The sequence below is a fragment of the Phymastichus coffea genome, unplaced genomic scaffold (genome assembly GCF_024137745.1).
Source record: "Phymastichus coffea isolate CEN01 unplaced genomic scaffold, Cenicafe_Pcof_1.1 PCOF00027, whole genome shotgun sequence".
Lineage (NCBI taxonomy): Eukaryota > Metazoa > Arthropoda > Insecta > Hymenoptera > Eulophidae > Phymastichus > Phymastichus coffea.
Window position 1 is genome coordinate 1979873 of NW_026706838.1, and position 12688 is coordinate 1992560.

The following is a 12688-nucleotide window of genomic DNA, read 5'->3' on the forward strand; positions in this document are numbered from 1 at the left end:
CTAAATTCAGTTCGTGTAACCATTCCAAATTAGTTTGCTGTTTTTCAAAGTTCGTTCAGTTCGAAAGTTCTAGTTATTCTTTCCAGTGTGTGTGTGAGAAATTAAGGCAAAAGTAAGTAAAGAAAATCAAAATAAATTTTTTTACTCTAACTTCTTTGTACATCCGTTTCTCTCCTTATTCTTGCCTAGTTTAGGTTCGCGGACGGTCTGTCTTTTAGATAGTTACACTCGATTGCCAAGCGTGTGGTCGAGTGCATATTAGATAGGCCCCCCTTTACGTTATTTTATTGCCAAGAGTGTGGTAAAATAACGCGAAGCATTGCTATATTGCCAAGCGTGTGGTATAGTAAAGCTTCAATCCTCCGTCGCCAAAAAAAGAATTTCCCGCGATAGTGGTCACGCACGTCCCGGTTATTTTCCGTAAAGATAGACCAAAAAAGTGCGCCTGAGAATTGTTTCGTCAACCGAAGTTACGTTTTTCGTCGTTTTTGAGGTTATAATTTTTTTTGGGAATACCATGTTATGTATTGAATTTTAATTCAATCTATAAGATACTAGAGTCTTCAAGGAACATCGATTTTTTTACATTGATTGGTTAATAATTGCCGAAATAACAGCGAGTTGAATCCCAGGAGTATTTTTTTAATGCGCGAAAACAAAGTTGAGAGTCGGTTGAGAACCGCCATGGCACTGGAGCCTCCTTAAGGTCTGCTTTTAGGATACTTCGCACCATAAGAAACTAGGGTAAAGTCTATCTTTCCTGAAAATGCAATTCATATAATCATAAATATTCATTTATAATTTTATTTCAAAGTTAATATTTATAAGTATTTTTAAAAATTGAAACAAATTCTTACTCATTAACGCGATAGACTACGAAAGTATGAACAATAATATAAATAGAAGGTGATACGAACATCATACTGTAGAGCTTTTGATATGATCAATGTAAAACCATGCTATAACTGTGGAGGTTATTGGTACAAAGGATTAAAATGTAGGAATGAATCAGCATATCTGTAATGCTTTGATAAATATCCAACAACAGCTTGCAAAGAACAAAAGAACGAATAGAAATGTATAAATTGTACTTTTAGCAACAATAAATATGAAATGACTTATAAAACAAACCATATGGCAACAGATAACCACATATATGAAATACTGAAATAAAAAATTTATAATGTGATTGACTTTACCAACTACGAAATAAAACCTATGCTACCAAGATATATTGGTATGTCAAACAACTACGAAAAAAACCAGTTAGAATTTTCACGCATCCGAGAACATCTAGTATTATTTATTATTATTATTATTATTATTATTATTCAAGCAGAAAAAATGTTTTAAGCACCAAGTAATGGATAAGTACTTTAATGTCGATTAATAAATAACGATTTAATAAATAACGTAAATGCATATAAAGATCTAAAAAATCTTTCAATGAAAATCTCTCGAGTAATAAAAGCTTAGTTATATGTATAAATATTAGAAGCATAAATGTAAATTTTAATAAATTAGACTTTCATTGAAAATCTTAAATTAAAACCTAGTGTAATTATATGCACAGAAACTTGAAATTTACATGACTCAAGTTACTATAAACTAGAAGGATATCAAAGTTATTATAATGAAAGTACCATAAATAAAGCATATGGAGTTATAATATTTATTGAAGAAAAATCGAATGAAAATATTGAAATCGTTCTATTTGATCGACTGAGAACTGTAACAAAAATAATTCCTTGCTTTTTGAGAATAACAAGACCTGCCAATAATAATATTGGAGAAAATTGTATAGATAACTTTTTTATTAAAAACAAATGTATTAAATATACTACACATAAAGTCGAGAATATTTTTAATAATTATTACCTAATTTTCGTCACAATAGATAAAATAGAATCTAAAATGGTCAAAGAAACAAATATTCTATTAATAAACTTTAATAAATTAAAAAGAAATTTTAAAGAGCGTAAATGCCTACAAAGCAAATTGGAATACTATATATTTAGAATATCACCCAAAGAGTGCCCTGAATAAATTGTTAATTTTGATAAAAACATCTGCAGACAATGCAGTAATAAAGAATTCAAACAATAAAATGACAAAAATCCGAATAGAAAAAATTAGATAACTAAGGTTATCATGACATCATGCCAAAAAAAAACTATTATATAAATTGTAGTAAAAAGATCCAAAAAGCATGATACTGTTATGTCTAAGCGAGGAGATGTTATGACTAGACGTAATAATGTTTAAAGTACTGTCGCGTTGGTAAAAGTTGGATCTTAGTCAGGAGTTAGGCGGAGATTGGTTAAAAGGATAGCGCCTTTATTACATGTAGCGTGTTTAGGTAGATAACTTAGTTTCTTACCTTGTTAGTACTGGATTTCAGAAGAGATTTTTCTAAACAGTCTCAGTTTGCGCTTGATTTAAGATTTATTGTTTAATGACAAGTTTATAATGCTTAGCAGAGTATAATTCCGGTTCTGAGTAGCCGGGAAGCGAAACTTAGAAATACCTAAATCAGTATAAGTACGAGTATGAGTGCTAACTTGAATATGAGCTGGAATATGAGCTACCGCGGATCCCGATCCAGCCTTTTTATACCATAGGCTGATGTGCCCCTTCCCTTGTGTTTGCTAAATTAATATACGGTGAGTAATATTCGCGGAAATATTATGGAGAATGTGGTTACACTAATTTATCTCGCTAGATAGATTTACAAATGTTCCCGGGAGGGTTGATACCATAGGAAGTTAAATTACCGATATTCGATTAGTTACCATAACCCGTCATGTGTGACACTTATTGACTTATCGTGGTTCGTCACGTATGTTTTCTTAGTATCGACGTGACAATACTTAAGGGCAAATATAAAAAACATACCAAAACTCTAGATAAAGTAATAAAAGATGCCAAAATGAAATTCGGAAAACAACAAGTTCAATTCAATAGTAACAATCCAAAGAAACTATGGAACTTAATAAGTACTAAATTAGTAACAAATAGTAAAAAAGGAAATGACAGTCTAATAATAAAAAATAATAATATAGAGATGGAAACTGAATCAAAAATAGCAAATTATATGAATAACTATTTTCGTAAAATAGGACCAGAGCTTAGCTCAAAAATCCATAAACCAAATAATGAAAATCTACATGTACCAAAAAAAATATGGCATTTACATATTTATCTAATACAACTAGTGGGAAAATGAAAAACAAGGCAGTTGGAGTTGATGGAATAAATATAAACACATTGAAAAGTATTATACATTATATAAAAGAACCTTTAGAATACATATTTAATTTATGCATAGAAAAAGCAATTAGGCCAGATCAACTTAAAACTGCAGAAGTGGTTCCGATTTATATAGTAGGAGTGAAATCGGACATATCAAATTACAGACCAATATTGCTAATATCGAACATTGCAAAAATATTAGAAAAGATTATTTATAAAAGACTTTTTTCTTGTGTTACAAAACATAAAATGATAATAAACATTTTGGATTTGTAAAAAATAGGGGTACAACTAATGCATTACATTACATTTCTGATATTATATACAGGATCCTAGATAAAAGTAGACCTACTATTATTACTTTTTAATTTTGTAAGTAAGCTTGAGTGGCAAGCCTATACACTGACACATATACCTACACTTCACATTCTTTTATTTGTAAATTTTTACTCGATACAGATTCTCGTTATTTCTTATTAAATAAATGCGCTCACTTTTAAGTTGCTGATGTTGTCGTCAATTTTTCCATCCTAGAATTCCTTTCCAATATAAATCTATTCATTCGCTAACGTATTTATCTACGAAGACAGCAAGGGATTAAATCGAACAACATCGCTACCCGAATCCGATATTGTGATTCGAGGTAAACCACGACCTATATAGCAGTATCTAAGCCAAGCTAAACTTTAATTTGCCGAAATAAACTACAATGCTGTTTATTTCCCTGCCGTGAGTAATATGTCCCATTGAAACCTCTACTATTAGCTGAAATATTTACCGTAGACTTTGTAATAACTAGTTGTTATTCCAGAGTGGCAATACTCTGGAACCTAATTATTTATCAAATTACAGTTAGCCATCATTATAATATCAAATTATATTAAATTATTTATGGACTGGTGTTCAACTTCAAGTTTAATTAATTAACTGAGCCGCGGTAGAGCCTATACCGTAAATTAATTTTTATTTTTGCTGATCTTAATATTTCTGACCATTATAACTTATTGTTATCTATACTACATGGTACCATGGTTATTTCTTGTCGGAAAAGCATCATGTTATAAGTTAAAAATAATTTTACACTTACAAAGCCCCAAAATCATCTGGTAGTAATTCTGCTTGAAATCTATAACTTCAAAATTTTAAATTTTCAATGATAACTTTCAAGCAACCTTTTTTTCATATATAAACAAATGATGATAAATTAAAAAATAATCTACCTACCTCGTTAAATATTTTTTTTACTTTTTGAATTCAATGGTAGAAAATGACGTGAAAAGGAAGGTTCTACTTCAGTAATAAAATAGCCCTGTTATGACTTATTTGACACACCCTGAAACATATATAATTTTCTTTATAATAATCATCGTAGTACTCGGTTAAACCCATACTACTCTCTTAGCTCTATTTTACGATACCTCAGTAACATCAGAGTTTGAACACAGACATGCAGCATAGAAAAACATATGCAGCGACGAAGTATCCCAAATATTTGTTCTGCCGCATACGACACACAAAAAAACGGTACGCTGGAATGTCCTCATTGCGTCGAAAACTGTAAAAGCTAAAAAAAACGCCTCGCCCTTCGAATACAAAGTGGTATCGCAACGCTTCGAAAGAAAATACACTCTGACAAAAGAAAAATCTGACCACGAATAACTGAAGAAAATATTTATAAATGATTATTCCAAAGGCCCGGAACAATCAATATCTGTATCAAAACAATCCATAGAAACAAGTACTCGGCCATTTAATAAAACTCAGTACTCAGAATAAAACGGCAAAAATAAAATCTCAGATGAATCAGACCTACTAGAAACTATAATTCATTAACTAAATCAATTAGTTTATCATAAATTCGTCGATTAAATCAGGAACAGACCAAGTATACTTAAGCAAACTATTTAATAAAAATTTGGAACTGTTGAAATTAAATATGGACGCTAAGTGTAAGAGAAAATGAAGTATCGAAGTTAAATAAATTTTTATTTAATATATCCGTATCTTAGAATAGTTGGTGTCACTATCAAGATCGATCGGACTAAACTATGAAATTTATAGAAGTTTTGTGAGTAGATGAGAGATAGAATTCCCACACACACACAATGCATTATAATGTATATACGAGGTGTGATCAAAAAGTAAGGTGAATTTTTATTTTTCTCAAAAAATATTTATTTATTCATCAATTTTTATTTTATCTCCTTCAAAGTAATCCTCCTCGGATATAATGCACTTGTGCCAACGCTTTTTCCAATCCTCAAAGCATTTCAAAAAATCATTTTTTGTGATCTTGTTTAGTTCATCCTTCGATGCCGTCTTTATCTCCTCAATCGTGGCAAAACGCCGTCCTTTCATGGGCCTCTTTAGTTTTGGGAACAAGAAGAAGTCACAGGGGGCCAGATCTGGGGAATACGGTGCCTGTGGCATCGTTACTGTGTTGGTTTTAGCCAAAAATTCGCGCACAAGCAACGATGTGTGAGCAGGGGCGTTATCATGGTGCAAAAGCCAATTTTTATTTTTCCACAAATTCGGACGTTTCTGGCGGATTGCTTCGCGCAAATTGCGCATAACTTGCAGGTAATATTCCTTATTTACTGTTCTACCCTGTGGCAAGAACTCACGATGCACCACGCCCCTGCAGTCAAAGAAAACTGTAAGCAAAACCTTTACATTTGATCGAACTTGGCGTGCTTTTTTTGGTCTTGGTGATCCAGAATGCCTCCACTGGGACGATTGAGTCTTAGTCTCGATGTCATAACCTTATACCCATGTTTCGTCACCTGTTATAACCCTGTTGAGTAAATCTGGATCATCGTTGACGTCATTCAGTAGCTCTTGGGCGATGCTCATGCGACGTTTCTTTTGGTCGAAATTGAGCAATTTCGGAGCAAACTTCGCTGACACACGTCTCATATCTAAAACACTCGTCAAAATTGATTAGCACGAACCAAATGAGATGCCAATATCATCAGCAATTTCTCTAATGGTAATTCGATGATTTCCCAACACTATTTTCTTCACTTCTTCAACATTCTCAGCAGTTGTTGATGTGCTGGGGCGTCCAGAACGAGGTTCGTCGTCGGTGTCTTCTCGGCCTTCTTGGAAGAGTTTATACCACTTGTAAACATTTTTTTGGCTTAAAGTAGACTCACCGTATGCCACTTTCAGCATTTCAAGTGTTTTGGAACATTTGATTCCGTTTTTCACAAAAAATTTAATGCAAACTCTTTGATCCATGTTTTTAGACAGCAGCAAATCGTGGAGCACGCAAAACACTTCTAACCTTGATGCCTCTCACAAACAAACCAAACATACTACAAAGCTGAAATTTGGTACATATGTTCTAGACGAGTGTACCGACATAACCAAATAAAAAAGTCGAAGATCGAACGGACGTAGCCCGCTAAATTTCAAAATTCACCTTACTTTTTGATCACACCTCGTACATAGTTCATAATACTTAGCTCTGAAAGGAACTGTTTGTCAATACAACACTTTAAGAAAATCGATATCAAGATACTATTTCTATTAAAAATAAGACACGAGTTTTAGATACATTTCAACAGGAACCAATAGCTAACTTAAAAAAAAGTTGTGACGGGAGAGGACAGAGAAAAAACAATTTATTCGGGTTTTTCACGACCTCCACTGCCACCAGCGGCGCAGTCAGCCAATAATTGCAGCTTTTATTATTGTTTATTATTGGGCGCCAGCTACCGTCCTCGCGTTAGGAGGGCAGGTAGCACTGCAGATCGGCTGGTTCTGGTCGCTGTGATTCGGGCGGTTTCGCTGTTTCTCCGCACGCTGGTTTCGCTGGTCACCTAGAGATGAAAAGAGGGGTGCGCGAAGTCCTAACCAACGTGCGAAGAAAACTACGGGCAACGGCTAGTTGATGTGTCGGGGCAAGGGCTTTTCTCTCAGCAGCGGGTAGTCGGAGCGGCGTCTCAGGGCGCCACGTCAATAATCCAGGAGTAGTAAGAGTTCGGAGAAATCGATCACGTAAAATAAATGGCGTCAAAGCGTTGACACGTTAACTGGCTTCGCGCACCCGATCGCGATAGTTACGGATGATATGGAAAGTCAATCGAGGTTAAGTCAATGACAACAAGGATTTAAGCTAGAATTCGTATTTATTGATAAATAAAAGTTCATTCTATATATATATACCCGAGTTAGTCCAAGGTCGGTCATATCTTAGGTCGACGTGAAAACCGGAGGGAAGAGAGGGGAACATGCTAGTGGCATCCGGTCATCGTGTCCTTACGTAATTCGGTTTTCTCCTTGTTCGATTTAAGATAACAATTCGCGGCGGTCTACCTCATCTGAATTCCCCTAAAACGCGGATGGCGCACTACGACGCGATTGCGATTCGTTTTCGTGGCGATCGCACGAAGGTCAGGTGGCACGGGCCAATGCGTGGACGATTTCGATGATTGCGCGACGGTCATGCGGCATTCCATTAATGTACGAATAATTAACAATCGCACAAAAATCAGGCGGCAATCTAATGCGTGCGCAAGGAATTCGGCGATCGCGCGAAGGTCAGACGGCACTCCCGTTGATGCGCGAGAGCTTAAACGATCGCACAAAGAAAATCAGGCGTCAATCTAACGCGCGCACGAGGAATTCGGCGATTACGAGAAGGTCAGACGGCAGGTACCCACTCTTATCCTTTTTATATCTACTCCGGCTACTGCTGGTATCGCTATCGCTGCTGCTGGTCGTTAATAGTTGCTGCTGCTGGTCGTTAATAGTTGCTGCTGCTGGTCGTTAATAGTTGCTGCTGTTGGTCTTTAAATTTATTGCTGCTGTTGTATGCTATTGCTGCTGCTGTATGTTATTGCTGCTGCTGTCCTTTATATTTTGCTGCTGCTGTCCTTTGTTTACTCACTGTGTCACTATTCCATTCTGGGCTTTCGCGCGCCTCCAGACTTCTGTGGATACTGCCGCGGCTTTTCGCGGCATCGCGTCGCTTCTCCTCCTTTACTTCCCCTTTTTCTTGTGGGTTTTTATCCGATTGGTTAGTTTTGTTGCTAGGTCGATTATCAGCGCCGTCTATTTTACTATTTCAGCCCGCGCAATTTTACGACTGGTCGGTTTTTGGCCCCTAATTTCCCTATTTGTTGGTCAGATAGCGTTGGTTTTATCCTATTTGTTAACCCATCCCTATCCTATTACCAATTGCTTGGTCAAGTAGCGTCGGTTTTATTCTATTTATGGCATTAGAGAGTACACAAATACCCTCTCAGCCTGAATGCAGTGAACGGAGCAAGTGAGAAACAATGTAGAAGTTGAAATTATCCATTATTAATTGTAAGTATTCAGTTAAAGACAAGTGGATATTTTCTACATTAGTGGCTTGCGAATAATATGCAGTGGTTATATGCTTAATTTTAAAACGAGTTGCGATGCGTTTTATAAACTTGGAGATAGAATTTATATCACGGTGGCTATTAGCATATTTTTTATAAATATTTGGGTCATTGAGAATCAGTGTGAGTAGCTGCTGACGGAGCGACGAAGCACAGAGAAGAACCATGCGAAAGGATAAGATGGATGAAGAGAGTTCGAGTTGTGCCCTAATCTCATGCGCGACAGATAGGCAGGGGCGATCCACAATATGGAAAGGCCTGGTCGAGAACGTGCGCGTGTATAGATTTTATTTTGCTCGATTACCGGATTTTTGTTGGTTTTGTTTTTCGTTTGAGAAGCGGTGCGGTTTTCGACGCCATCATGGTTTAAAGGATACGTATCCGGTATGCGAGCATGCGTGTAAGTGAGGTGATTATTCGTGTATGGTTAGCTAGATTGTACTAAACTGCTACCGCCCGATACAGGTGTGTGTGGGCTACATTGGCGAAGCCCGTCCCGGTGACGCGCGTACGATCTCGACGACCAACCCAGCAGCAGCTAAACAGCGGACACAGTGGTAGGATAGACAATAGCAACAATAGCAGCAGAAAGCAGTGGAGCGAGAAAAGAGCAGTGAGACGAGACAGTAGCGCTAGTGCAGGCTTGGGCAGCGGAAGGGTATCAGCAGCGGCGGATGAGATCGATTCCGGTTGGTTTCGCTCTTTCTCTTTCTCTCTTGCATGTTTTGGTGCACGTATACTAGCATATGTTAGGCCTGGAAAAATTGCCGGACCCTGTCGAGCTTAGGGTTCAGTACGCGATCGCGGCTTGATCATTTTATCGAACATTAGTGCCGATAATCAGATTGAGCTGATTATTCGTATTAAACCGCCACTATATAATTCGACAGAGTGAGCGCACTCCGTCTAAATAATGATACATGTGTTTTTGTCCTTTCTTTTATACAGGGTGGGCCATTTTAATCTACGCACCCGGATTTTTCGGAAGCTAAGCAAGATAGGGAAAAACGGTTCAGACAAAAGTTGTATCGGACAAAATTGGTCACACAATAACGCTAACGTCTTGGTCTTGACCTTCAAGGTTATTTCAAGGTCAAAGTGGTTTGTTTTAATGGGAACACCTATTTATGACAACGGATTCAGAAAGAGCGGGAAATTTCACGTCCGAAACTATATTTGAACATTTCTTTTTATAACTCTTACAAGGTCATTTCAAGATCAAGTTCCAAAAAAACCTGCGTTTTCAGGAAAATTCAGGGTATTTTTCCAATGAAAACACCTATTTTTCACACAGAATTTAGAAAGAGCGGGAAATTTTACGTTCGAAACGGTATTTCAACATTTTTTTCATGACTTTCGGAAGGTCACTTCAAGGTCAAATGTTGAAATATTCTGTGGACATTATTTGCGCGATTGCTTATTCTGATAGAATAATCGTCGTTTATGTACTTTGATCAGGAGGGGCATTAAGTACATTTATCCACTGTATACTGTGACGAATCGATAAGATCATTTGAATGATCTCGCTAGAAGTGCGATCGATGGCTCGCTCGACACTGTCTCGCGAGCAATTTCATGCCGAGGCTCGCTAGCGAGTTGCTCGGACCGCGGAGCGCGGAGGACTCCGTTTTCTGCCGTCGACACGACAACACCTGAGAGGGCTCCGTTCTATTTGCCTAGTGGATGAAGACAGGCAGTCCTGAGATGGCGTTCGTCGTAATCATGGAATCAGTGAGAATAATTGGACGGTGAGACCTGTGCACCATGGGTAGAAGAATTTCTCAATCATCATCGTTTTCTGGGATGACGAGTTCGGCCACCAAACTAACCTGATATAGCGTGAGTCGCCTCAAATGTGCAGACCGTTGAAATTCCGAACTATTTGAATTTAAATTATCCAATGAGAAACGAAAGGGCCGTTCGCGCGGAAATAAACTGAATCCAAAATCCACAAAATGACCAATTTTATTTTGTAACATAAATATCCTAACGAGTGATCGAATTATATAGTAAATCGCGTATTTGACCTAGTTTTATAAAAATAAACTATAAAAATAATCGGAGTGAACGATCTTCTTTTATAACACATAACTAGCATAACGAGCGATCGAATTCTATAGTGTAAATTGCGTATTTGACTTAGTTTATGGAGTGTAATGGAGTGAGTGGTGTGAATTTGGAATGAATGAGTTCGTGAGAATGATTTAATGTTGTAAATGAGAAATGTAACGAATATATGAAGAGATGAAGTGTGTGGCGGATGTAATTTTATAGCGTATGAAAGGTATAATGATTGGATTAAGTTGCTGAGATCGCGAGATTCGAGATAGGGGATTATATGATAATCGTGTAGAAGAATGAAGTTAACTTATGTTTCTGTGCTCTATCAGTGAATAAACACCGAATTGTTCACTGTCGAGATTTTGACATTGGCTTTCTTGTTTTGTTGCATTCCTAAGCTTTAAGTTATGTGATCATTTGAATAAATACCAAAATATTTAAATACAATATTTACAATACTTTGACCTTTAACTCAACGATCAAGGTTATTTGAAGCTCATTGTTTTTTTTAATAGAAACCTCTATGTTTGACTCTGTAATCAGAAAAAATTACGCTGAATAGTACATTTCCACCCTGGTGCTAGCCTTGGACCAGGTCGGTATAGTATTTTTTAGCATAAGAACCTCAAAACTCATATCAAAGTCGTCGTTTTGAGGTTAGAATGTTGAAAAATAACATTTCAAGTTTGTTTTGCCTTGAATGGATTTACTAGAGAAGTTAATTCAAGATCAAATAACATAATATGCTTATCCTATTTTTAACGTTACCCAGGAACAACGACGTGGACGTAATAGGATTGTATTTCTTTTGGGGTACTTGATGAAAGTGAGTCCCTTTGCCTCTCACTGTGTGGGGTGCTTGTTTAAAGTGAGTTCCCTTGCCTCTCACTGTTTTAACCACGAAGTAAATGTTCAAAGTTACCTTCATTTTCTTGTAGGCACAAAGTTAAGCGCCGTTGAAAATGGCGTACAGTGTTCAATAGAGTCTGTCTCGGAATTCCTACACATGCTTGACGAATGCGATATTGCATGTTTTCTTTAGTTGTGGGCCGCTCATCAAAAACAACACAAATAAAAGTCTAGAGATGTAAAATCAGGTGAGTTAGGAGGCCAATTAACTGATCCTCCACTACCAATCTACCTTTCATGGTAAGTTTGATTCAAAAATTCTCGGACAATTAGTGTAAAGTGTTGTGCTGCACCATTTTGCTGAAACCATATTCTTCGTCTAGTTTCTAAATCAACATCATCTAATAATACTGGCAACTGGTCTCTTATTAACTGTAAATAACTGTGTCTACCAATATTCCGCTCAAAAAAGTAAGGGGCAGTGAAATATCCATTTACAATTCCACTCCACACCGTAAGACTCCAGCGATGCTGATAGTCTACAACTCTGTGCCAATGAGGATTCTTATTTGACCAATAATGACAGTTGTGCCTATTTAATTGTCCTTCGCTTCAAAATTTAGCTTTGTCAGAAAAAAGAACATAGTTGAAAAAATTAGGATCATTTTCTATAATCGGTAAGGCCCATTGGCAAAATTCAATTCTCATTTGCATATGGTTCATTCTCAATTCCTGTACGAGCGTGATATAGTAAGTTTGATAATTAAGCCTATTTAAAATTCTCAGAAATGTTTTTCTTGGAATAACAACTTCTCTTTCTATTTAACAACTGCTGACATGAGGATTAAGATGAATAGCTGCGTTACGATGTCTTGCTGCAGCACGATAATTATTATGACATTCTTTTCAAACCATTATCAGATCAACAATCTCATTTGGAGGATAGTCAGCCATTATGACAGTTAAAAATTTAAATAACACTGTTAAATTTTATTTAATATTTCAAGTGTAGTGCAGTAAACAAAAATTGTTTATAATAATCAAAAAACTCAAGAAATAGTAATAGTAGTAAATGATAACTCTCGTCTAAATTTAACACGAATAGATATTCCAATATTTTTTTAAATGACTATTTCTAATCAAAAATAATT

At 36.3% G+C, this 12688-nt stretch overlaps 1 protein-coding gene across 1 annotated transcript in view; it reads right to left on the bottom strand.

The window, feature by feature from the left end:
- Positions 1 to 706: 706 nt before the first annotated feature.
- LOC131675601 (casein kinase I-like) overlaps positions 707 to 12688 on the bottom strand; it is a 567349-nt gene continuing 555367 nt past the window's right edge. Inside the window, exon 10 of the mRNA XM_058954633.1 lies at positions 707 to 760. Coding sequence (XP_058810616.1) covers positions 715 to 760 — 46 coding nt within the window. The 3' untranslated portion in view covers positions 707 to 714. The remainder of the gene's footprint in view (positions 761 to 12688) is intronic.